The 27,621-nt window shown below is 37.7% G+C and overlaps 1 protein-coding gene across 1 annotated transcript in view; it reads right to left on the bottom strand.

The window, feature by feature from the left end:
• Nucleotides 1-27,621, bottom strand: part of HMCN1 (hemicentin 1) — a 543,718-nt gene that overhangs the window by 50,156 nt on the left and 465,941 nt on the right. Inside the window, exons 83-93 of the mRNA XM_069546297.1 lie at nt 24,535-24,748; nt 22,476-22,610; nt 21,907-22,097; nt 20,216-20,297; nt 15,299-15,568; nt 14,554-14,724; nt 14,248-14,418; nt 5,013-5,183; nt 4,434-4,604; nt 3,253-3,423; nt 2,917-3,087 (exon numbers count right to left, since the gene is read on the bottom strand). Coding sequence (XP_069402398.1) covers nt 2,917-3,087; nt 3,253-3,423; nt 4,434-4,604; nt 5,013-5,183; nt 14,248-14,418; nt 14,554-14,724; nt 15,299-15,568; nt 20,216-20,297; nt 21,907-22,097; nt 22,476-22,610; nt 24,535-24,748 — 1,918 coding nt within the window. The remainder of the gene's footprint in view (nt 1-2,916; nt 3,088-3,252; nt 3,424-4,433; nt 4,605-5,012; nt 5,184-14,247; nt 14,419-14,553; nt 14,725-15,298; nt 15,569-20,215; nt 20,298-21,906; nt 22,098-22,475; nt 22,611-24,534; nt 24,749-27,621) is intronic.

Here is a 27,621-nt window from a genome sequence, read left to right as displayed (position 1 = left end):
ATGTGAAGTGTTTAAGGGCTATTGTTCAGTCTTGGGTTTCAGATCAATGGCTTACCAAGCACTTCATATTATATATATACTGGGATATGTTTACCTTGAGAAAAATTTGAGAAGAATTATTGTACTTTTAACATTGCTGCAAAATTTATACCAAGACAATTATGCTGAGCAAGAATCATACAAACTTTTAAAATTAACTACAGTAATTTTATGCTTTCTTTCCATTGTTCAACAAAAATATTGGTTACTAACACAGAATCAGTGGCTAAGGAGTCCATGCTTTGACAAGAGAGGGAAATACACTGGGAAGAAACTAATAGTTTTACAGAATTTTGTTGTTTTCTGTCAAACATCAAATTAATTTTATCAAAGTATAGTTGATTTACAATGTTATATGCTTCTGCATACATTCAGAAATATTTAGCAAAGTGAATATTTCCAGCTTTTAAATAGCTTTTTTTTTCTTGAAATATAAGGAAAGAATTTCATAGATGACAGCTGAATGGATAAGATTAAAAAAATCAGAATAATCCCATAGAAATGCAAATTATATTCTTGGTATCTGGGTTCAGAGCAGCTAATAGTTAAAAATATTAATTATTTGATTCTTTTTTACTGAGAAGGAAATGGCAACCCACTCCAGTATTCTTGCCTGGAGAATCCCATGGACAAAGGAGCCTGGTGGTTCCTTGGGGAGCCATGGGGTCGCAGAGAGTTGGACATTACTGAGCGCTAACACACACACTCTTGAATATAGTTTGAAGCAATCATAAGGTGTTTCAGATATTGTTGTCATGTATTATACACTGGGGCTTCCCTGATGGCTCAGTGTAAAGAATCTGCCTGCCAATGCAGGAGATGTGGGTTCAATCCCAGGTTGGGAAGATCCCCTGAAGGACATGGCAACTCACTCCAGTATTCTTGCCTGCAGAATCCTACAGACAGAGGCGCCTGGCAGCCTACAGTCCATAAGGTTGCGAAAGAGTCGGGCATGACTTAGCAACTAAACAACAAATTATATACTGGGGAGAAGAAATACAGTTGTATTCAATCTGAGAAAAGTCAGTAAGTATTTCATCATTTTATTTTGCATTATTTTAATAGTGAGAGAAACAGTTTTTTTCACATTGATTCACCCTTCATGTTCTTGATTATATTCATCTGTTAGTCAAGTATTGAAGATACAATGGTAAGAAAGATAAAAAAGACATGAAGCTTGCTTTCATAGCACTTATATCTAAACAGGGGAGATAATTAAATTAGAATTCTGCAAATAGATGTGAAATGCACTAACGTGTAAGATATCTATTACTCAGGGAAGTCTGAGAAAGAGGTAAAAATAGACTAAAGATGGGAAGATTAGTTGCTTAAGACTGAGCATATATACAAGTCAAGGAAGGCAGAGAAAGGCTTTCTGGGTAGAAGATACAGCACATGTCGCCCTTTTAGGAGATGGTGGCTTGTCACATCTGAGAAGCTAAGAGTAGAGAGTTTAGAGAGTGATGGGAACCATGCAGCAAGATGACGCAGGCAAGTACATAGTAGGCCCTGGTTGGCTACTTTTGTTCTTATCCTTAGTCCTAAGCAGGGCGAGAGAAGGATAGTAGGATCGCTAATTTCCTTAGCTCTCAAGGTCAGCACTAATGAGTAGCCTCCCATTTTGACCTTGATTCTCTAGTCTCACTAGAGACTTGAATCCCAGTGTTCAACAGATGTCTCCTTGTTCTGTCTACCCAGTTGGGATCCTTCAAACTCTCTCTCAGATCGTGTAATCCAAATTATTTGCCTATTTGGACCTCTTCTGTCACTGGGTCCCTGGTACCACAAGAGACTGAGCTCCAAATGTCTCAGCTGAAATGAGACCTGTCACTGTGCCTACATGTTAAGAGTCTCAACATCGTCGGTGATCAGCACCATGTTGAGGAGACGCATTAAGCAACTGAGCAAGGATGCTTGCTCTTTCAGCCAGCTTACATCCTATACATATGTTCATGTAACTCCTTTCTGTCCCTCTGTCAAATGGGCCTTGTTGATTTTCAGGGATATTTAATTCCCAAAGCAACCTTAAAGCTTTGGAATGTCCAATGTTATGTCCATATTTCAACAGTGTGAAAATGTTCTTTTTGGTCTGGTTCTTTGAGATGAATACCCTTAATATTTTCCACCATTTCTTGGGACTCCAGTAAACTCTGAGGTCCATGAGTTCTAAAAAGCCAACTCTGTTCCTTCTGAATTGTTGTATCTCAATATCTAGCCATATTGCATGACTTGAAGGATAGTAGTTGAACTCCCCCTAATCTTTTCCCTTAAATTGAATTTTCCCTATTTTACTGTCTATACTCATGTTATCTATATTTCAATCTGTGAAAGAACAGCCTCCAATCGTGTATTTCTATTAGCTATTCAGTTTCTCCCCCACCCTCATTTTTCTGCCTGGAATCTCAGCCTGGTTTGCCCACTCTTCCTTGCCCTTTTTAGTCCTCAAGCCCAGGACTCTATTTACAGCTGGGGGAAGACTATATCCTTTTATAAAAGGAGCCTAGAAGGGGGCAAGTAGAGACTAATATACAGCATGAGCTTTGGCGCAGAGCTGCATCAATTCTTCCATCCAGTTGTTGTCATTGTTTAGTCTCTATGTTGTGTCCAGCTCTTTGCAACACCATGGACTGTAGCCCATGAGGCTCCTCTCTCCATGGCATTTCCCAGGCAAGAATACTAGAGTGGGTTGCCATTTCCTTCTCCAGGGAATCTTCCCAACCCATGGATCAAACCTATGTTCCTGCTTGACAGGTGAATTCTTTACCACTGAGCCACCTGGGAAGCCCCTCTTTCACCCAGAGTTGGCACTATTTTGTAATTTGAGGGCTCAGAGTGGATATAAATGTGGTCCTGCCAAAGTCTAATGTAGTTGCTTACCTGGACATACTTGTATATTACATCTGGATACCTGAGTAGCATCGCCTGGGCAGGGGCGACCACTTTTAGATGGTATTGGATTGTTGCACAGCCGTTTTCGTGTCTTTTCACCTCCTCCACAAGAGGTGGAACACCAGCTCCAACTATGCCAGTTTCCCCAACTTCCATCCACTGTGAACAAGAACGAGATGGTCAATATTAACAAATGGGTTATAAAATCTACCCCCAGGGTGACTCTACCTATACAGCTTTGAAGACCTGAAACGATGGGGCTGCTACAAGGAGCACTGAATGAAAGGCTTTACTTGTTCTGCTGCCAGGGGTTGGGAAGCTCACCAGGACACATGTCCGTGTTGCATCTCTGGATCTGGGAGTCTGGGCCCCCACAAGCTCTTCCTCCATTGGAGGGATGAGGGTTATCACATGTGCGGTACCGCCGCATCTGCCCCCCATTACATGTCCGGCTGCATATTCCCCAGCCACTCCAAGGACTCCAGTTACCATGAGCTACGACACAGAACCATTGGAGAAGTGGTAAACAATGACATTCATCCAAAGGGTACAGAAAGACTCTATCCAGGAAGTGAAAAGAAACACCCAGATCTAAAAATAGGCATCTTCCAAAGACAGGTGGTTTAGCTGTTGGTCTGACTGGAAACTGGATATACATTCCAGTGATTGTGCAATTCCATTTCACCTGCATAAACAAGGCTGAGTGCCAAAGCATTGATGCTTTTGAATTGTGGTGCTGGAGAAGACTTAGGAGAGTCCCTTGGATTGCAAGATCAAACCAGTCAGTCCTAAAGGAAATCAACCCTGAATATTCACTAGAAGGACTGCTGAAGCTCCAATACTTTGGTCACCTGATGCGAAGAGCTGACCCCAGAAAAAGACCCTGATGCTGCAAAAGAGTGAAGGCAAAAGGAGAAAGGGGAGGCAGAGACTAAGATGGTTAGATAGCATCATTGACTCAATGGACATGAATTTGAGCAAACTCCAGGATACAGCAGAGGACAGAGGAGGCTGGCGTGCTGCAGTCCAAGCGGTCGCAAAGAATCAGACACAACTTAGTGACTGAACCACAACAAAGAGAGTTTTCCAGGAGCTGGAGGATAGGAATGAGAGAAGGTCTCTGAGGAGTCAAGCCATAACATTCAGGATACAATGAACTGAAATGTTGCTAGGGTCCATACTTCTAGCTTGGGTGACTAAATTAAGGCAGAGAGGCATCTGCTTGCTTCTGTTAAGGAAGCATCACCAGTTAGTGTGGAAGGATGCCCTAGTCCTTGCACTCTGCAGCTGGTCCTATAGAGAACATGAAATAGGATATAACCTCTGCCCATATAAATCAGTGGGGTCTATGGTATTATATAGACACAACAGCAACCACGCAACATTTTGATATTTTAAACCAATGGCAGACAAATCAAGTAACAGACTGCTGTAATTTTAAGGACCTAAGGCCATAATGAAACTTTAAGAAAGTATAATGTTGACTCACTATTTCCAACACTCACTTGGACAAGAGTCACTATTACAAAAATCACTCTGGACATCACTCCCTTCACATTTGTTGCCTCCATACTGGGGAGCAGGATCAGAGCAGTCCCTTGTTCTCTGCCTGGCGCCACCTCCACAGGATACAGAACAGGCACTCCAACTGGTCCAAGTGGCCCACTTGCCATCGACTGGGTTAAAGAAAAACATATGTGCTCTGTTACTACTTAGAAACGATCAAGTTAAACCCTGCACATTGATAGGTTGAGTGATGATCTTATTGATACTGATTTTTTTTTTTTAAGTTTCTATTTTGTATTGGAGGATAGCTGATCAACAATGTTGTGACAGTTTCAGGTGGACAGCAAAGGGACTCAGCCATACATATATACATGCATCCATTCTCCCCCAGACTCCCCAGCCATCCAGGCTGCCACATAACATTGAGCAGAGTTCCCTGTGCTATACAGTAGGACCGTGTTGGTTATCCACTTTAAATATAGCAGTGTGTACATTTGACATTGATTGTTAATGACATACTCCCTAGATAAGACCTAGAGGTTAAATTATTGAGAGTACAAACATTGTATTTGTCTTACTTGGGCAGTGTCTTTCATTGCAAACTTGCATCTGTGTTTCTGCTCCATCACAGTAGGATCCAGCAAATGATGGTGGTGGGTTATTGCACAGTCTTGTTCTTGTTTGGGTACCTTTTCCACAACTTACGCTGCATGTCCCCCAAGGCTGCCAGGTACTCCATGCTCCGTGAACTACAAACATCCCAAGACAGAGTTTCAAGTCACAGAGCCATGTTTGTTAGAAAAAAAAATTATACAAATAAATAACTTGTAATGAGTTAAATTAGCCCAGAATAAAAAAATAACTGAAATTGAACCAAAGCAAACATAACAAATGATGTTCTTCCCTTCCCCCTCTGGTTAGATTTTCATGAGAATTAGTGTCTATAGGGAAATTGAGAAGGCTACCTGATGCCAAAATAAATGCTTAAAATTATCCAAAGGGGCTCTTTTATTAAAATTAAATGTAATCAAACTACTATATGTAAATAAAGTTTGAGCTTATAAAGCCCTATTTTCTGGGGAAAGTGGAAGGAAACAGAAGCTTAGCTGTATAACAAATCTTGATGCAGTTATGGAGAACACAATTGTCTCCATAATGATAACTTGGCCCCCACACTGCAAGGCCACATCTTCAAACCTGATTCAGCTTCACAGTTAAAAATGTACTTGGACCTTTCAACAGCATGATGATTTGCACAGTTCTCTTTGAAAATTTTTCCCCATTACATAATGTTCATGGATTAAAAGTTCTAAATAACACACTCACCTGCTTCCTAAACAACAGAAAAAATTGACCAGTAGTTTCCAAGAAATAAGATTAAGGCCTTCCTTTTAGTAACTAACATATTACACCATCTGACCACAGGACTGGAACAACCTTATGTTTCCTTCCAGGTGTAGGGGCTGAGGATAAACATTATGGTTTCTCTTATGTATAAGTCAGTATCAGGTCATATTTTTGTCAAAAGGTATTTTCTAGATGTGGGGCTCAAAAAGCTTGTTGCCATGGTCACCAGGTTTAACCAAGATAGGAACCATAGGGCTTTAAGGTCCTGTCTAAATATTCTCTTACCAACACAACCTGTAAGTTGAGAAACAAGGAATAGAATTATCATTTGGTTTCTTTGTTTAGAAAATATTTCAAAACACATCTTGAATTTTCTTCTAATTAACTGGTGTCTAATTGAATTGACTACATATTCTTGTACTTTGTAGACACAAGAAACAGTCACAAATTTATTTCAGCTGACTAAACATAAAAGGGAAAGAAAGCCTTTCATTAAATGGCAAGTACTATTCAAGACTACTACTTTATTAATTAAACTCACTGATGTTCATAGTTATATATGGACTATGGCATTTCAAAATTCTGCTATTCCAACTGTTTTAATATGTCCTATTTTCAAGGGTGTTGGTTAATGAAAGACTTCATCTCTTATAAAAAACCCTTATGATACATGCATTTTTTGGGGGGATTACAACTGGGTGACATTTATTAATTTCTTATCTCTGTAGATTCTATTCTGGAGCTTCCCTGGTGACTCATGGTAAAGAATCTGCCTGCAATGCAAGAGACCTGGGTTTGATCCCTATGTGGGGAAGATCCCCTGGAGAAGGGAATGGCTACCCACTTCAGTGTTCTTGCCTGGAGAATTCCATGAGTAGAGGAGCCTAGTGGGCTACAGTTTCTATGACATTAGGATAGAGGTTTTAGCTGAAGATCCTTTTAATTTTTTTAAGTCAATATAGCCATGAAATTAAAAGATGCTTACTGCTTGGAAGAAAAGTTATGACCAACCTTAGATAGCATATTCAAAAGCAGAGACATTACTTTGCTGACTAAGGCCCGTCTAGTCAAGGCTATGGTTTTTCCTGTGGTCATGTATGGATGTGAGAGTTGGACGGTGAAGAAGGCTGAGCGCCGAAGAATTGATGCTTTTGAACTGTGGTGTTCGAGAAGACTCTTGAGAGTCCCTTGGACTGCAAGGAGATCAGCCTTGGGATTTCTTTGGAAGGAATGATGCTAAAGCTGAAACTCCAGTACTTTGGCCACCTCATGCGAAGAGTTGACTCATTGGAAAAGACTCTGATGCTGGGAGGGATTGGAGGCAGGAGGAGAAGAAGGGGACGACAGAAGATGAGATGGCTGGATGGCATCACGGACTCGATGGACGTGAGTTTGAGTGAACTCCGGGAGTTGGTGATGGACAGAGAGGCCTGGCGTGCTGCGATTCATGGGGTCGCAAAGAGTTGGACACAACTGAGTGACTGAACTGAGAAAACCCTAACCAAAATTGAATTTCATGGCATGAAACATGGTAGAATTGAAATGTTTCTTTTATGTGAATGGAAGGATAGCAAAAATGACAGTATAAACCAGAGAAGGTATAAAATTTCATAGTATCTAAAGAATACAAAAGACAACTGCTATGGAGGAATTAGAACATTATGAAAAGTAAAACAGATGAATTTGTTATTACACTGCATTGCGGTTCTGATTTTGGAAAGGCAGGAGAGCAGAGACTCTAGAGCAAATACCCTGTGCCTGAATAACGACTCTGCCCTTACTAGCTGTGTGATCCTAGACGAATTACTTAGCTTCTGGGTGTCTAGTTTCTTCATCTGCAGTATGTGGATAAGAAAAGAACCTATGTTACTAGGATGAGCATGAAAAATAATGAGTTGATAGTTGAAAAGTGTTAGAAAAGTATAAGACACACAATATCACCTAAGTGTGAGCCCTGAGCTAGTACTGCTATTCTTCACTCAAAGTTCTCAATGCTTTCAGAATGATACTTCAAAAAAAGCTCAGTCTTTCAGCAATCCAACAATATATCTTTAATAACTGATCATATGGCAACAGGATGGCCTACCCCAGAAGATATCAATCTTTTTTAGAGGGAAGACTGTCAGTTTAGAAATATCTCTAACTGAGGGAAGACAGTTCAGTTCAGTCACTCAGTCATGTCTGACTCTTTGTGACCCCATGACTTCCAGCACGCCAGGCCTCCCTGTCCATCACCAACTCCCGGAGATCACTCAGACTGACGTCCATCGAGTCGGTGATGCCATCCAGCCATCTCATCCTCTGTCATCCCCTTCTCCTCCTGCCCACAATCCCTCCCAGCATCAGAGTTTTTTCCAATGAGTAGGCCTAAAATAGCAATTTGTACCAGGAAGTGGAAGTGTTCATAGAATCATGGGGACAGGTCAAGAGGACACTGAAGATAGCCTCAAGGGATCTCCACTAACCAAGTCTCGGACAATTTGTGCATCATAATAAATGATGACAGTTGTGCATTATAAATCACTGAAGGGAAGGGTATTTGAGTTCTTACTGATATAACTCAAAAAAAAAAAAAAAGGGAGAAAGAGAGAGAAAAGTTTTTTCCTACAATGGAAAGCCAATAATAGATGTAGGAGATATGATTGAGTTAAAAGTAAAATGTCTTGTAAGATCATAGTAATAACTGATTTAAAGCAAAAATAAATCATAAATAGAGGCTAAAAATGGTAGGTAAAAGACTGATAAGAAACAAGATGTTTATGAAGTCTTAAAGTTTCCCTACAAAATGCTTATTACAAAGGTAAATATAGTAACTACACACTGGAAAAACACTGTTCACTGTTAAAGTGAACAAAGTTAACATCACCAGTTTGAGATGTCATGTGATATGATGTACTGAGAACACAATCATTTCTGTGATATGTCTGCCAAAATGCAAAATCTGAATCTAATCATGAAAAAATATCACACCTAAATGGAAAATTCTTACAAAATGATTAGCCTATAGACTTAAAAAATAGCAAGGCCATACAATGTAAAAAGTAGCTAAGAAATTGTTCCAATTGAAAGGGACTAAAGAGACATCAGGGAGGCCTGGCATGCTGTGATTCATGGGGTCGTAAAGAGTCGGACATGACTGAGCAACTGAACTGAAAGAGACAAGACACATTATGCAAGTGTGATCTTGGAAGAGATCATGGAATGGGAAAAAGTTTTTGAAGCATATATGACTGGGAAAAATCAGAAATAACAGATCCAGCAGGCAGAAAAACAATAAGGAAATGACTGAACTCAAGAACAGCAATCAACTAGATATAGTTGACGTCTATAGGCTAGTTCATCTGAGAACAGCAGAATTTACATGGTTCTCAGGCTTACATGGAACATTCCTCAAGGTGGACCACATTCTGAGCCATAAAATACACTAACAAATTAAAAAAAATAGAAATTATATGATGTCTGCTCTCAGACCACAATGGAATCAAGCTAGAAATCAATAATAGATGCAAAATCCCCAAATATGTGGACATTAAACAACACACTACTAAATAATACAATTTCATGAAGAAATCTTGAGATATTAAAAATATTTTGAATTAAATGCAAATGAAAATACAACTTATCAAAATTTGTGGGAGATAGCAAAAGTAGTGCTTAGGGGGAAATTCATAGTACTGAATGCATATATTAGAGAAGATCTAAAATAAATCATCTACATTTCCACCTCAGGAAACTAAAAAGAGAAAATGAAATCTAAAGAAAAGAAATAGAGCAGAGATCAGTGAAACTGAACATAGGAAATCAATAGATAATAATCAATGAAACCCAAAGCCAATTCTTTGAAAAGATCAATAAAATCAGTAAGATTCTAGCCAGGCTAATCAAGAGAACAAGAATACAAATTATTAATATCAGAAATAAAAGAGGAGGCATCTCTATAGATCCTATTTAAAAATATTAAAAGGAATTTTAATAGAGTTTGAACAACTCTATGTCTGCCAGTTTGACAACCTAGATGGAATAGACCAACTCCCTGAAAGACACAATTTGCCAAAAATCACATGAGAAAACAGTTTGAATAGTTATATATCTATTAAAGAAATGTAATCACTAATGAATAAACTTCCATAACAGAAAACACAGTACCAGATGGGTTTACTGTTGAATTTTACCAAACATATGTGGGAAAAAATGTACCATATACCAATTTTCTACCTTTTCTTTCAGAGGACAGAGCAGAGAGACTACTGCCTAACTCTTTCTATGAGGCCAGCATCACTCTAATACTAAAACCAGACAAAGACATTACAAAAAAGGGAAACTACAGGCCAATATCTTTCATGAACATAGATGTAAAAAGTCTCAACAAATATTATCAAGTTGAATCCAACAATGTATTAAAAGAAAACCTCTTCTGTCCCTAAGATGCTGACATACTCCCTGGATGAAAAAGACCATCTTAGGCTATGCCCATTTTGCAGTGGTATACACTGATAAAGAGTCCCATGGATGGAGGAGCCTGGGAGGCTGCAGTCCATGGGGTCGCTAAGAGTCGGCACGACTGAGCGACTTCACTTTTGCTTTTCACTTTCACGCATTGGAGAAGGCAATGGCAACCCACTCCAGTGTTCTTGCCTGGAGAATCCCAGAGACAGAGGAGCTAAGTGGGCTGCTGTCTATGGGGTGACACAAAGTCGGACACGACTGAAGCGACTTAGCAGCAGCAGTACACTGATAAATGTTTAACAGCCAGCTCTCTGGGAGTAGGGAGGAAACACTGATTTATCGTCTATAGTTTTTATGATACAAAACACTCCCACCATGGTCCATATCTACCTATCAATGTGATGTCATGAAACTCCCAGTGGGAAAAGACACACGCTGTCAGAGGCTGGATCCAGAACACCACTGACAATATGCCATAATAACAGCTAAATTCAATCGGTTTAGGGGCTGAGAGATAACCAAAGAAAGTCTAAAAATCAGTAAGCCAACAGAACAGCGAGCAAGACTGCAGTAAGCCAATAGTTACTCAATAAAAACAGAAAGAAAAAAAGACACCTTGAGTTTTATTTTAGGACATGTACAAATATCTATATAATGAAAAGCTAAATGATATCATAGCTGATAAAATAATCTTGGCTTTTTAATTTTTTTTAGATTTCATAAAGAATATTTAATTTTTATAACATAATAGAAATTCTCAGCTGCAAATTAAGACACCCAAGATATAAGTGAATACGCTTAGGAATCAGATCAACTTGAATCAGATCAAATCCTTAATTCACTTTTTAGTAGTTATATAACCTCAGTAAATTATCATGTATTTTCTCATATCAAATATTTTATCATATAGTTTCCTGAATTGTACAATAGAATGCAATACCCAATGCAGAGGGTAACTATCTCATTTTTGTCAACATCCCTTTTTTAGACCATCTCAGGTAAAGTATCTCTTCCAGGTATGCTCTTTCACTTCAACTCTTCAGTTTGTTCTATATGCTTATCAGTATGCGCGTGACATTCTCCATTTACCATTCTAATCCTAGCAGTTAGAACAGTGCCTTGAACACAGACCGAGCGCTCAATAAATATCTGTTGGATTAATGAGTGATTTCTATTCCACAGGATTTCTTTCAGGCTGTCAAACAAGGAGCCTTGCCTCTCTTGATCCACTGTGATTAAGTAGCCCAAGCTGGCTCTCAGAGCAGTATCCTTCTCCTGGACTCCCTGAGTTCAGAGGTGAGCCTGGGACCCACAAAATCAAGCAGTTCCTTCCCAGAGGCTGATACAAATTCTGAGAGAGAGGAACTCTTTTGTTCTGAGGCCTTAGATTCTAAGGCCCTTGTAGGCCAGGTACCACCAGTCATTTTTTCCACACACACAGTGTCTAATGAAGAATAAAGCCAAAGAAAGGAAAGCAGAGATGAGAGATGGAAAACACTCTGGTACAAACATTAGCCAAATTCTTGGATTCAATCATACCTGAAAATAGAATTTTCTATGGATGCTTAGTATTTAAGCTTGGTCTATTTAGATGGTCTAAATAGATGGTCTATTTATTTTAATTTAATTTCTGTCACTTTAATCAGAAAAAGCCCTAATATACCACACCTAGTATAGTCACTCAAAGAATCTTTGCCTCCAAAGAGGTTTTCCTCCAACTAATTGGCTATGGGGCAATTTTGCTGTGAAAGATAAAATAGCTGGTTGACAGGTTTCAACCAGTTGGCAGTGGTTTCATTTCCCTACTGACTCAGTGTTCCCATTTTTATATTATATACATCTTAGGTCTCATTAAGATCTATAGAGTGATGAGCAGATGTGATGGTCTTAGCAAAGTCAATAACTTATGTATAATGACTTGATAGAAAATACAGTGATAAGAGAACTTACTGAAGTGTGAAATAAGAGTATAAAGTCGGATTGCATACCATACTAAAGTGATATCATATCAGTTTGTAAATCCTTCGGTGAGCACAATCATCCCTCCCACCTGTCAAAAGCAAAGATTTACCAAGCTGTGGTGAATATAAAAGGGTAATGGCTAATTCATAGGATAGGGGCTTCCCTGGTGCCTCAGACAGTAAAGAATCTGCCTGCAATACAGAAGACCCTGTATTCAATCCCTGGGTTCAATCCCTGGGTCAGGAAGATCCCCTGGAGAAGGGAATGGGTACACACTCCAGTATTCTTGCCTGGACAATTCCATGGACAGAGCAGCCTGACGGGCTACAGTCCACGGGGTTGCAAAGAGTCAGGCATGACTGAGTGACTAACTGTAATTCATAACAGCCTTTAGGAGTATTAATTATTCCAGTATCATTTTTAGCTAATTTAGGTACTAAAGATTGGTTTCTAATGCTATCTTTGTCAAATTTATCACACAATATTAGAAGTTGCAGGCAAACCCATCAAGCTCTTCTTATATTCCTGCAAAAGGAAAAGGTTATGTGTTTCTTGATGAATATGTTTCTAGAAAATGGTAACATAATGTAGCCAGAATTGTGGTATTTGAGACAGAATCTGACTTAGAGAATTTGGTGAAATATAAGGACTGAGAATGGGATGGAACATTTAACTGTGGTCCAGGTATGTATGATCAGTTATATATGTTACATATATTGATAAAAAATAGCAGTATCCCTCCTCTGTTCATTTTACTTTCAGGGGACAGCTGAAAAGACTTAAGAGCAGATTTTTTTTACATCAGAAAGAACTTATATCCAACATAAGATTCTGAGGGTTTCCCTAGTGGCTCAAACAGTAAAGAATCTGCCTGTAATGTGGGAGACCCGGGTTCAATCCTTGGGTTGGGAAGATCCTCTGGAGAAGGAAATGGTATTATTGCCTGGGAAATCCCATGGATAGAGGAGCCTGGTGGGCTACAGTCCATGGAGTCACAAAGAGTTGGACATGACTGAGTGGCTAACACACTAAGATCCTGAATCATTGATGATAAACTTTGAGAAAGGAAGTACCTTTGTTTTCCAAGATATATCCCAATACAACTACGTGCATGCAAGCTCAGTCATGTCCGGCTTTGCCATCCTATGAACAGTAGCCCACCAGGCTCTTCTGTCCATGGGATTTCCCTGGCAAGAACACTGGAGTGGGTTGCCATTTCCTTCTCCAGGGGTCCTCCTGATCCAGGGATCAAACTCAAGTTTCCTGCATCTCCTGCATTGCATGTAGATTCTTTACCACTTGACCCATTGGGGAAGCAATACAACTATAACATGAATTTACACACATTTGGAATGTATTCAAGTATTTTCCAAAATATTTTCATTTTTAATTTTTCACAACAAATTGTTTAAAAACTTTGTTTTTAATTTTTCATCTTAATTATATCCTTTTAGATGTACCTTTATTTTCATTAATTTATCTTTTACAGCAAAATTGTCTTATGGTCTATTTAGTTGTGTGGCAATACTGCTTGCTTGGCAGCAAAGATTCTTATAGTGAAGACACCTAGAACCCTAAAATACCTATGTTGTTTCACAAAGTCAAAAATGACATGTAGATAAAGTCCTAAGCATGGTTCCTAGCACATGACATTTATTGAGTGAATGTAGCTAATGCTATTTTCTCCTCGCCAGCCATGTATTTCTGGGCAGGTCTTTAACCTCTCTAGGCTTCATTTTTCTCATCTGAAAATGAATGACTGGATTAGCTGTTATCTAAGATCTTCAACATCTCTAAAATTCTATTAATTTGATTGCATTTAAATGATTAAAAATATACCACAGTTTGGAAATCTTTCTCATGTTCAGTTAAATCAGGTACTTGAATTAACACTAATTTAATGCCACACCCTCATATCCATGAGACAGAAGTGAAACATAGAGAATGTGTTCAAAGGTTGAGGCCATAACATCTCTTCTCAACAAAGAAGAAAAGGTAATTATAACTACTTTGTATGGGTCAAAAAGATGCAAGTTTTGCCCATCTCTGGGTTCTCACCTGGGCAAGGCCGAATGTTGCACATGATGGTTTCCACGGCAATCCCGTCACACGGCCGCCCACCGTGTTGAGCTGATGGATTATTGCAAGTTCTGGTCCTGGTTCGGTTGCCGCGTCCACAGCTCCTCGTGCATTCTTCCCAGAGACTCCATTCTGACCAGTTCCCATCCACTATCCAAAGGCGACACGTTAACACCATCAGGGACGTTTCAATCGAGAGAACTTATACTGAGACAAGCCATAGTTAGGGGACAGAAGTGGGTATCTATTGAACCACGGGCCTGTCTGTTGAATAAAGAGGTGTACCTGGACACGGCTTATGGTGACAGTTTTGTATTTCTGAATCCGATCCCTGGCAAGGCTTCCCCCCGTTGGCTGGAGAGGGGTTGTTGCACAGACGACTCCTCTTCTGGATCCCTTTTCCACAGGTGACACTGCAGGGTCTCCAGGCCGACCACTGGGAAAAGCCACCGGGGACTGCAAATAAAACACTGTACTTGGTCTCTGTTATTGTAAATACAAAAATTGTAAGTCAGATTTCATGGAAGACATGCACTCGGTCTAGCACTGAACATAGAAAGGCTGAGAAATTGTTTATGGAAGCTCTTCTTTAGTGTAAAATTAAAACCGAAGCATCCGAGAAGCACTGAGCAGCTAAGTAGAGTTTCTTCCTGGTTCCAGTCCTGATTCATTTGGACATGGCTGTTGAAAGAGTGAGCGACGAAGAGATTTATATGCTGTTTACCTTTTGGAAATATGTCATTCTTTGAAGCAAAACGATGCACTGATTTTTGATAATAATTTTAACCTAGTTTTAAAAACAAAATTCCATTTGGGATTTTGAATTATTAACGTGGTATTCTGCAGCTCTCATCTGTACTGTTTTTAATCTCTTCAGTTTGTAATGTGATTTTTGTCCTATCCCTATAATCTAGAAGTATCTTAAGGGTACAAGAGATGTGGGCTAAGATGCTTAATGGTTTTTATTGTTTAGATTGTCCTAGGTACTGTTTAATAAGAACATATCAGGGTAAACGAATATCACACTCACCCTGGACTATGACAGGCACTCTCACAAGGACAGAACCCATCAAGTTTCGAGCAACGCATTCATACTCAGATGTATCTTCTTTCTGAGCAGCAGCGATATGTAATGAGTTGTTGGACAACACATTAATTCGCTCATCCCAGAGGATAGAGTGCCCTTGACGGGACCATGTAATGGTTGGACGAGGCTCTCCAGTTGCTTGACAATTCAAGATGACTTTGCTGCCAGCATTAATAATAGTTTCTACTGGTTCAAGAGTGATAATAGGAGGACCTATGGAGAAAAGCACATGTTTTTTAGTTTTTGTGGAATTATATTTACATTGTCAGTCATATTATATAATAACATTATTTAGAAAAAAATTAAACTGATTTTTCTTAATAAAATGTAGCTTCTCAACTGTTAAGGTTGTAATTGCCATTGACAGAATGTTTTATTTAGTAAACGGTAAAAATTTTAAATGCCTAAGCAATCTAGCCTAGAGCATGGCCTCTGCAGTTGTGCTTTTCTGGATTCACATTCTGCCTCTGCTCTTTACTACCTTTTTGAATCACTGTGTCCTTAAAAATGGTGCCTAGCTCAGAGGATCTTGTTTGACTCAACTAAGATGATGCAAGCACAGATCTTCAACAAAAGACAAGAAGACAATATCATTAGTACTACTGTTCTTATTATTTTTGTTATTGCTTTTGTCTGTGTTTTACATGGTGAACATTTAATTGTTTCCCTTACGTCAGGTTTTGAGGCAGAGAGTCGTTATTAAGTTATTCTTTCATCACTGATCATCATTCTCAATATATACTGCTGCTGCTGCTAAGTCACTTCAGTCGTGTCCGACTCTGTGTGACCCCATAGACGGCAGCCCACCAGGCTCCCCCGTCCCTGGGATTCTCCAGGCAAGAACACTGGAGTGGGTTGCCATTTCTGTCTCCAATGCGTGAAAGTGAAGTCGCTCAGCCGTATCCAACTCTTAGCGACCCCATGGACTGCAGCCCACCAGGCTCCTCCGTCCATAGGATTGTCCAGGCAAGAGTACTGGAGTGGGGTGCCATTGCCTTCTCCCTCAATATATACATATATTGAGAATTTATTTCTTGCCAGGCATTGTGCACAGATACAGTATCTAGTTTCAAGGGATTCAGAGTCTATTTATAAGACAAGTAACCAGTTATTGAGCTATAATATACATATAAAATTTAGTAACAATAGGTAGAACAGAGTTTAAATGTGTGGTAACATGAGAGCCTAAACAATAGTGACTCAATACATCAAACGAAAGTTATGTCTCTGGAAATGAAGAGGTAAAGGAAGACATTCAAGAATTATTAAAGTAGGAGTTATAGGAGTTAGCCATTCAATAGTATAGCATAAAGGGATGAACTGAAGACTACAGGGTTTTGATTTGGGGAATACAGTTTATCTTTGGGTAAATTCAGTAGAATATGCAAGAAAGAACAGATTTATTAGGAAGGAATAAGGAATGATGATTTGCATCCATTTAGAAATGCTGAGCTTGAGATATCTGTAGGACAGTCAAGTGGAGATGTCTATTCATATCTCAAGCTTAGAATAGAGATAGAGGTAAGATTGCTTCAGGAGTGAGTCTAAAATGAGAGGGAGAGATCCAAAGACAGAAACTATTGCAACATTATTAGGTAAGAAATGAACAGAAAATGAGCCTGTAAATGATACTCAGAGCTGATCACTGAGGAAGGAAGAAATTCAGAAGAAAATGGTATCCTAGTAACCAAAGTGTGTTTCAAGGAGGAGCAAGAGGTCAACAGTATCTATAGTGGATGACAGCTGTTCAAATGAAGGTATTGGGAAGATAAAAGGAACTATAAAATATAAAAAGTTGGTGGCATAATATTTATACTGGCCTACAATGTCAAGAAAGAGAATACAAAGGACTTCATGGAAAAGAAGCTTAAACTGGATTTTTTAAAAAACGGAGTAAGATTACATATAGAAGAAAGGAACTGCCATGGAGAGACGCAAACAGTATAGAGATAGTTAGCTCTGAAAGGTGATTCAGCCTGGACAGCAGCAGCATGCAGATTTTAAACATTTGGTTAAAATCTTAAAAGAAAATCTAAAAGGTTGACATTTGAATAGGTGAGAATAGGGGAGTGTGTTTTTTCTTGATGGAGTCTGATAGGATGACAGCAGTGTTTCAGACTGAACTGAACGGTGGAAGGATTGGCTCAACAGAAAGTGATGCATATGAGATAATTCAGGGTGGTGGCTGCATAGTACAGACCAGGAGCTGTATCTGGAATGATAGAACACAAAACAAAAACAGAAGTAAAATGTGTTTTATGGTAATACTACTATGATAGTATTTTATGTAAAAGTATCACTGACATGTTGTCTTTTACAAAAGGAATTCTTTCACATGAGGTTTGAATCTTTCAGTGTTATTAATGTATTATTCATATATATGTTTGCATCATCCTCAAATTGCGTTCTTACTTGACGTTTATATTAAAATCACTTTAAGAACTTTCCGGGCTCTAAGAACACCCCTCCAGTTTCAGATTACATTATGTATTCCATAAACTGTTGCTGACTAAAGTAAATGGCTCAATTAGTCATGCAACACACTAAATAAGAACATTGAATAAATAAGCCTGTTCATATTATTATGGTCAAAAAATCTTAAATAAAACTAAGACTCTTCATTTAGATTCCATATTTGAACATTTCCAATGGCACATAGTGTATATATTAATTTAACAATAAGTCCCATATGTAAAATTTAAAAAGTCCCATATGTAAAAAAATTAAAAAAGGAAAAGAAAAAATTCCATATGTACATCTTTCAAAGTTTAATTAATTCTATCAGTCATATAATAATTTGTTAAATATGAGCATTTTATCTAAATGAAGACATTTCTTATGGTACTTTAATCTTAAACATTTCATTTTTTACTTTTTTATATCCCTCATTTATTACAATGAATGTATTGTCAGTATATGTAAATGAGCTAATCTAATGCAGTATTTCTTAAACTTGGCCAGTGAATCATTCTTCCTGGGGAGATTAATTGTGAGATGCCCTACATGCATTCACCCAAGAAAGCCATGAAACCCTGGGTTGGGGGGATTTCATGAGAATAACATTTTTGGGGGGGAAATTTAGGTTATTATATCCTCCTCTAATTGAGTTAAATTCACATCTGCATGCTAACATTTCTGGAAATATCTGGAGTAAAGAAAACTGGTGCACAGGCTGCTCTTTCATATATATATATTTAATAAATGAAAACTTTGTTTAATCTATTTTTCTCAGAATTATTCAATCATGGCACTCTACTTTTCTCCTAATGATATCTATAAAGTTATTATTTGGTACATTTGTATTTTAATAAAACACTATCTTAGACACAGAAACAAGCTTATGAATAATATATTCTATTGTATAATATTCTATTGTATATAATGTATATAATATTCTATTGTATAGATTAGAATTTTATTCTATTAGAATAAAATTCAGCAATAAAATATTACTCTACTGAATATTATTCAGCCACGAAAAGGAGGGAATCCTGCCATTTGTGACAACACGGAAGGCATTGTGTTAAGTGAAATACGCCAGACAAGAGGCAAATAGTTGCATGCTGCCACTTACATGTAGAATCTTAAAAAGCCAGGAACAGAGAATAGACTGGGGGTGGCCAGGGGCTGAAGGGTGGGGAGGTGGGCAGATACTGGTCAAAACATACAGACTTTTCATCATAAAAATGAGTAACTTTTGAGAATCTAATGTATAGTATGATGACTCCAGTTAGTCACACCATACTCTATACTTCAAATTTGCTGAGTAGATCTTAAACATTCTCACCAAAAATCCCACAAAAAAACAAACAAACAAAAAAGTGTGAGGTGATGAATATGTTAATTAACTTGATTGTGGTAATCATTTTACAGTGTATTCAATATATGTAAATCAAATCATCACACTGTACACTTTACTTTCTTTCACCATGCCACGTGGCATGTAGGATCTTAGTTTCCTGACTTGGTATTGAACCTGCACCCCCTGCAGTAGAAGTCTTAACCACTGGACCACCAGGCAAGTTCTATACTGTATGCTTTAAATATACATAGTTTTATTTGTCAATTATACCTCACTAAGGCTGCAGGGGGTACCACCGTCTTCAATATCTATTATATCTATTCAGCATTTCAGAGAATATATAGAAATAGAGAAATATCTATTCAAGTTTTAGAGAATAGTAGTTTGGTAAACAGCTGTTAGTAAATGGTCTACAGCATCTCTTAATTGTGAATAAAAAATGTAAATTCATTCCATTAAATACCGAGCCTATTCACAAAATAAACTGATTTCCTTAACTTAATGACACTGTTCTCAGGTCAGCCCCTGAAGTGGTTCTGGGGTCTGTCCGCTGAGTCACTGGAGTCTGTCATGCTTTTCAAATTACGAAAACCTATCTTCTGATTGTTTATACTGAGGACCTTCATCACAAGCACGCTCATCCTGCCAAGAACACACAGATACTTCACAACAGATTGATAGCAATTGATCCAGAGAACTCTTGAGTTCATTTACATTAGTCTTTATTTTTAACACCTAGTTTTAAAGTGCCATAAAATGACGTCTTTGTAAGCTCCTTACAAGAATGGTAGGGAGCTAGAAAAAGGGTATTTGACCGAATATATTGCAAACAGCAACAAAAGCTCTGATACCAAACCATTGCAAATCTGAACTGTATATGTTAGGTAAAACAGACAAAAATACCTGGGCAAAGTTGTGTCAGTCTTCCGGTTGATAACAGTTGCTCTATCAGCAGCAGCAAACTAAATTAGACTCTGAAAGCTACCATTAATGTATTTGCTAGAAAGTTAAATGAACAATTATATGGATATTTCTTCAATCAAATTTAAGCAGCTTACTTTGCAAAGTCAGACTCATGCTGCGTTCCACCACCCCAGCTTCATTGGTAGCTACACATGTATAATCACCAGCATCTTCATTCTACGGAAATAAGCAGTGTTTTATAAAAATAGCCTACTGAGCAGTGAAAATCATATTTTTTTTCACCATGAGCTTGTTTATGCAATTGTGTTTATGAAAAGGTATTTTAATAGAAATAGGAAAACTTACATATATTTAACCATACAAATAGATGAAAAAAAAAAAGAAGTTCTTAGCTAAATTTTTTTTTTCTATACAACCTAGGGAACTCTCAGGGAACAGTAACTGGTAGAAACCAAAGCAGAAATACCATTTTTTATAATGATTTATCCAAAATTATCTTAGTAAAGAAAAATGCCAATATGACTCTTAGTGACCCGATGGACTGTAGCCCACCAGGCTACTCCATCCATGGGATTTTCCAGGCAAGAGTACTGGAGTGGGGTGCCATTGCCTTCTCCAATAGATATCTTAAAAAGCATTAAATATTCAGAATAAATGAATAAATATCTAGTTCTTTGTTACAGAGGTTATTAAAAACATTAATGTTAGCCTCTACTTTAGAAGCTTGAAATATAGGAAAGAAAGTGAAAAACTAATTTACTAGTGATGCAAATCACAGAACATAAGTGATAAATTTATACATACATGATATAGAAAAGAAGTACCACATGAATTTAGATTTGATATCTAATTAGAGATTTTGGTAAGGTCTTATGAACAGAGGAATTCTGGTCTTGTTAATAAAAAGAATAAGTCAATTAGGGGGAACTGAATTGCAGGAAGTGGAAGAGGGTAGATGAGAGATGGATGTTGGTTTAGATAATTTAGTCAAACTATCAATGCATGATCCAGATAGAAATCTCTCATAGGAAACTGTAGGTGGAACTTGAAAGAGTTTCAGGGTTGAAGGCATAGGGTTAGGAATCTGAAATTGTGTGGTGGAAAATCAGTATTAATATAAGAAGAAGTACCAAGGACTTCAAAAGTAGTTATGTTTGTGTAGCGGTAAAGCGGGGAAAGCAGCGGTGAAGAAGCAGACTGATCAGTGTAGCCAGAGGTAGAAACCATCTCAAAATTGAAGGAACAGTCAACAGCATCTAATGCTGAAATAAAACCAAGCTGAATAAAAGACCGAAAGTGGTCCATTGAAACAGGTCCACTGGGCAGTATAGTCTAATTACGATTTCAATGAATTCAACAGTGGGTTAACAAATAACTCATCTTTAGTTAAGAATTTTTTAGATAAAATATCTCATTCCCTTGACCCTCAGATTAGAATAACTTAAAGTACTAGTATTGCCTGAATTACTGAAGCTTTTGGAAAGCCTGATAAAGTTGTTGACTTAGTGATGAAATCTACCTTATATTTAAAATCGTGTTTGTAATTCTTCAAATTCCTCATTCTAAAATAGATTTAAGGAAGTTATCTACTGATGCTGAATAACAGGTCAATGATGGAGAACAAAGCAGCAAATTTTTTTATTGCTCGTACTCCTTTGAAGGGCTAAAAATCATCAATTTGAACTATCTTTTCAGTTTTTTAAAAGAACCCATTGATTCAGATTTTATGATTAAAATAGGAATGCAGAGAAACTTCCCATGGCACCTATAGAGAGGTGTTGATTGTGACATTTAAAGTGTGTACTGACAACTCAGTGTGACTTACCACAGTGCCATAAATGGCCAAGGAGCCATTGCCAAGTTGCCGGATTCTGTGGCTAATTTCAATATCAATCCCCCTTCTGCTCCACTGGATGGTTGGGGCGGGATCTCCTTTCACCTCACAATTCAGGATTGCATTACCACCAAGTGGTTCAATCCAGTTAGAAGGGTAATCACCTTTGAAGACTGGAGGTTCTGGAAAATAACAAAAGATGAGTGTATATTAGTCTTTGTGATTCTAACCTATTTAAAAGACAATTTAGTGAAGAGGGGAAAAGCCACTTTTGAGCCCCATGAATCTTGCAGAATCAGCTGCTCATGCTAATCGGCGAGAGAATTTTGTCCATTTTAGTAATCCAAGTGAATGATGCCATTTGTGCCAAATGATCTCTTCACATACTGCTTACCTACTTTTGAGATGAACATTTGTAATTTGTTTTTATCTCATGAGTTTGCACATCTGTGAAATAAGACTAAACTAATAAACTGAAGTTACATCATATTACTGTACAATAGGGCTCCAAAATACAAACCATTCATCATAAATACTGAAAACAGAACACTTTCACCCACCTTTCACATAAACAAATCCAATTGCCTTCACAAAACCAACGCTGTTTTCGGCAGTGCACACGTAAGTGCCTGAATCCTCTTTTGATATCCTTTCAATAACAAGTTCACTGTGTCCACTGACGCTGTCAAAGTGGGCTGAAGGAAACAGTAGAGTACACAAATGTCTCTCAGTAACCTCAGAAAATAATCACGACAGTTCAATATTTTGCAAGTTAGATTTATGAGTTGGTCAGCAATTCAACCAAAGAGATCTCATTATGACACTGGAGGAGAGAGCCCTTTCCAGAGATTTCTTCCTCTGAGCTATTTGCAATGTCTCTAGACACTTGTTTGAAAAATGAAAAAGAGAATGATAACAAACATCTTCTAAAATTATTTTCGATTACACCTTTCATCTCAAAGAGTTGCCCAAAGCTGGCTCGCACTCTGTCTAGGTTTCAAAAATCTTTCCTTCAGAAATATGACATTTTCCATTTCATTTCTCTCACCACCACTTTTCCTCCCAAACAATTTACATCAAGAACATGGAAATCTTTTCAGTTATAATTCAACTGACCTGGCAACTCAGAAGGAAAGTCATGAACACCTACGCTAGTTAGGTAGTAATGACAAAATTAAATTTGTAATAATTTGAACTTGCCCATAAGTGGTAATGATATAAATTACCAAAGGTAGTTTCAATACTTGGAATAGAGTATAAGATAAATATGTGAATCCTAAAACAATCGATACTAAATAAGATTCTGATTAGACCAACCAATATCTAATTACATCAAGTATGTTTATTTTGCAGATTCTCTCCCATTCAAATTATCTTTTTTTTTTTGCATATAATTGCTTTACAATGTTAAGTTTTTTTTGTACAACAAAGTGAATCAGGTATATGTGAACATATATTTCCTCCCTCTTGGACCACCCCCACTCCCCCAACCCCCAATCCCACCCATCTAGGTCATCACAGAGCATGGGGTTGAGTTCCCTGTGCTATATAGCCGGTTCAAATTATCTTTTAAAGTTTTCATACTGCTGAATAGTAAGTGGAAAATTAAGCTTTAAAAACTTAAATATCTAAGTTAGTATTCTATCTTTAGAAAACAGTCCTGATTAGGTTTTTTAGAGTTTATTGTTCTTTAGTGAAGTATATTATACTATTACTGTTGAGGTGACATAGCTGATGAATTCTAGTTATCATAAATCTTTATAACAGAAAACTCAAGCTTATTACTAACTTTCTAGCGAGGCATTTCTTAAGTGCTAATAGTGTAGTACTTCAGAACTCAATTTTAGGAAGCAACAATTTCTTTTTACAAACAGTATCTTCGTGCTGGTGATAAAAGTCTAACAGATAGCAACACATCTTCCCCGTGATGCGTGGCTCTACCTGAACACGTAGTGCACACACAGATTGGAAATTGTTTACTTAATTGATCTACACTCTGATAGTGGATTAGAGAGGTTAATTCATACAACGGAAAAGAGAGTTCTCTGTAAAATTAGGTGAATCTTCAGGGCTCTCACAGTTGTCTTAATCAATAAGGAAGGAGGTCTCAGGTAGCTCAGTGGTAAAGAATTCTGCCAATGCAGGAGCTGCAGGAGACACGAGTTTGATCCCTAGGTCAGGAATATCCCTGGTGGAGGAAATGGCAACCCACTCCAGTATTCTTGCCTGGGAAATCCTATGGACAGAGAAGCCTGGCAGGCTGCAGTCGGTGGGGTCACAAAGATTCAGACACAACTGAGAACAACGAAGAGGTCCAGGGGGATACATTTGGGCATCTGTGTATATGACTTCTCGGGGAGGGGAATTAGTTTTAGGTTAAAAAACCTACCTATATCCTTCAATATATGGTCCTGTGATCAACGTGTCCTTTCTAAAGAATGAAAATAACACATATACTGGGCATAGGCTAAAATCCAGGCAAAAGTACACATTTTACAGAATTTAAAGCAGTCAATTCATGCAACTTTTGAATCAATTCCCACAGTTAAAGAAAATGGAGATGGGTTTCAAGTTCCCTATCAGTGTACTTATTCACTTCTTAAGAATTAAATTACCAACCTGGGATGATATTGTTATTGAAGGTCCATGTTAACTTGGGCAATGGAATACCAGTTGCTTTACAGTTTAATCGGAGCTGTTCTCCCTTATTTAATGACACATCTCCAGGGAGTTCAGTAAAAGTGGGAAGAACATGAACAGTCAGGCTGATGGTGTGTGTGTCTTCACCTGCGGCATTGTTAGCAATGCAGGTATAGGTGCCAGAATCCTCCGGCTTAAAGAAAGAAAAGTCATTGTGCAGAAAATTACACGATCTTACATCATATTACATATAATTCGTAAAACTACATAGCTTGGTCCCCAAAGGAGCATTCTAAAGATGATTTAAATTTCCATCTTTTAGTCTGAACCATCTGGCTAGTTTTTACAAAGCATAATTTACAATGTTTAAGAAATTAAAAGTCCATACCTTACAGAACTATAGCATTTTATAGTAAGAAGATCTTAGAAAACTTTAGATTATGCAGTTTTACTAAACATCAACTGCTGTACTACAATGTACAGCTAAAGAGCAAATGTACTCCCAAAGGCTGTTAGAATCTTGATGGCATAGCTGGTTCTCTGGGTAATGTGGCCCACCAAGGACCATGAAAATGATCAAAGGAAATGGCAACAGTCAGGGCAATTAGCTGCAATTTCAAGATTTCACTTGCTAAATCCAATAGCCAGCTCTTGGCAATCATTTTACTAGAAGTTTTAGCAGCATTCGACACAATTCTGGCTTCCTTCTTTTTAAAACCATGTCTTCACTTGGCTTCCAGGACACCCCATTCCCCTAGTTTCCTTTCTGCCTCACTGATTGCTTTTCTTCCATCTCCTTTTGCTGGCTTCCCTTCCACATTAATTTGCCAATGTAGGTGTATAAGAGGGCTCAGTCTCTGTTCCTCTTTTCTTCTGTCCACACTCAACTCGGTTTTAATGGCTTTAAAAACCATCTACATGCTGAGACGAGTACCAGTATGTCCAGCCCAGATGTTTCTTCCAAACTCCAATTGTACTGAACTTATTCCAACGCTCTGCTTGGTTGCCTAGAAGACATCACAAGCACAGGTCCAAAACCAAACTCCCCTCTTCGCCTTTCCGGTCTATCTGCAGCCTTCACTCCATCTCAGTTGATGGCTGTTTTGTTCTTCCAGCTGTTCGTGACTTTGCCCTCAGACACTGGAGTGTTTGTTTATTCTTTTTCACACTATTTTCAGTCTAGCTAGGAAATCCTAGCTTCAAAGTATACACAAAATCCAACCACTTCTCACTCTCCCCTTCTCAGCTAATGTTCTGCTTTGAGTCCTATAATCTCTCATCTGCCTCCAGACCATCTTCCCAACTGGTCTTTCGGCTTCTTTCCTTGCCTCCCTACCATATATTCTCATCACAATAGTCAATGCAATATGGCAAAAACATAAGGCAGACAACATTGCTCCCCTGCTCAAAACCTGTAATGGATTCTGATTTTACTCAGAGTAAAATGCAAATTGTTACATGGGATTGCAAAGAGTCAGACACAACTGAGCAACTGAACAGCAATGAGGTATTACATGTATCTGGTCTTCACTTTTCTCTGACTTCTTCTCTCTCTTCCTTCTTTTTTTCACTGGTTTCCTGTTTCTCAAATACATCAGGCATGTTCCTACATTTTTTTTTAAATTCTTTGCACCTACCTTCATTTCTTTACCCCCCAAATCTGGGGTAGGGGATCCCAGTTTTCTGCCTCTCTCCCAGGCAGAGAAAACTGGGATGCTCCTCTCCCAGATATCTGCTTAGCTAATTCACTTCCTTCAAATTTTGCTCAAAGTATTTGCTTCCCAGAGGACATTTATTCTGACCATGCTATTTAAAAATATAACTTGTACTCTTCCAAATTCTGATACCTTTTACTTGTTCTTGTTTTATTTTTCATACCAGTTTTCTTTTGAATTGTATATTCTTTATTTTTATTTTTTACTATTTTATTATTATCCTTTTGAAATGTATGCATCGTTTATTTTTATTATTGACTCTCTCACTCCTTTAGGAATAAACTCCATGAAGGCAAGGATCTTTCATTGCTTTGTTCAATGTATTTATTCCCAGTGTCTAAATCTGTGCTGATCATAGAGAAGGTACTCAATACTCAATAAATATTTGTTAAATTAATGACTGAATGCTTCTGACTGTATTAAGGTCCATAGCACAGACTTTTCCTTATTTTTTAAAAAGAAGTTTAAGAATACATTTTCTTTGCACTGAAGCATCAAGTAATTGATTGGCAATGCAGCATAAAAATATAATCACTTACTATAGATACAATCTAACACTGCTAGGGTTTCATAATGATTTTTAAGGGCAAACAGAAATAAATCATATTCCATGTAAAGGTCTCCTCACCCTGACACCACTGAGCTGCTCTTAAATTCCCAGATCTTAACATCTTAAGTTTAAAAATCAAAGATTTTATGGAAGTGAAGCTTTGGAAAATCCAGATTATACATATTATTCACAGATAGACTTATCATTTGTGTCTTTCATCTGTTATTTATAAGGTACCTTATTGTTGCTATTATAAAAAATTTATCTCCGTTGTCCCACTAAAAGTTTAAACTTTTCTCATTTAATTCCTTCAGGTCTGTAAGAGTGATTGAGAGGTCAAATTCAACATTCTTGAATCTGACAGTAGTCCCTACCAGAGACTGTATACCAGTTTAAACAAACAAATTTAACATTATTTTATCACTTTTAAGTTCACATTTTTAACTTTTCATAGGTCTTAAATTGGGGTCAGTTCAGTTCAGTCGCTCAGTCGTGTCCGACTCACATACAACTTAAAAATTGATGGTCTTCTCTAGTTTACTTGACTGGATTTTTTTTTTTTTCCTTTCTTTCTTAGTGGTACATAAAATAAAGGTGCATCTTACAATTGATAGAAACCTAGATTTGAATAAATACAATTTCTGCTTGTACCTAAGATCAAGTTAGCCTATCCCTAGGGCTATTTATCTGGTAATCAAGGAGTCTACCTAACAGCGGAAATTATACTATGAAGTGAATGTGACCAATTTTATCAATTTAATCTGTTTGAATTTAATTCTATGAAGATTTTATAATGAAATT

Source organism: Ovis canadensis, chromosome 12, assembly GCF_042477335.2.
Source record: "Ovis canadensis isolate MfBH-ARS-UI-01 breed Bighorn chromosome 12, ARS-UI_OviCan_v2, whole genome shotgun sequence".
Lineage (NCBI taxonomy): Eukaryota > Metazoa > Chordata > Mammalia > Artiodactyla > Bovidae > Ovis > Ovis canadensis.
This window is presented reverse-complemented; position numbering and strand designations above follow the sequence as displayed.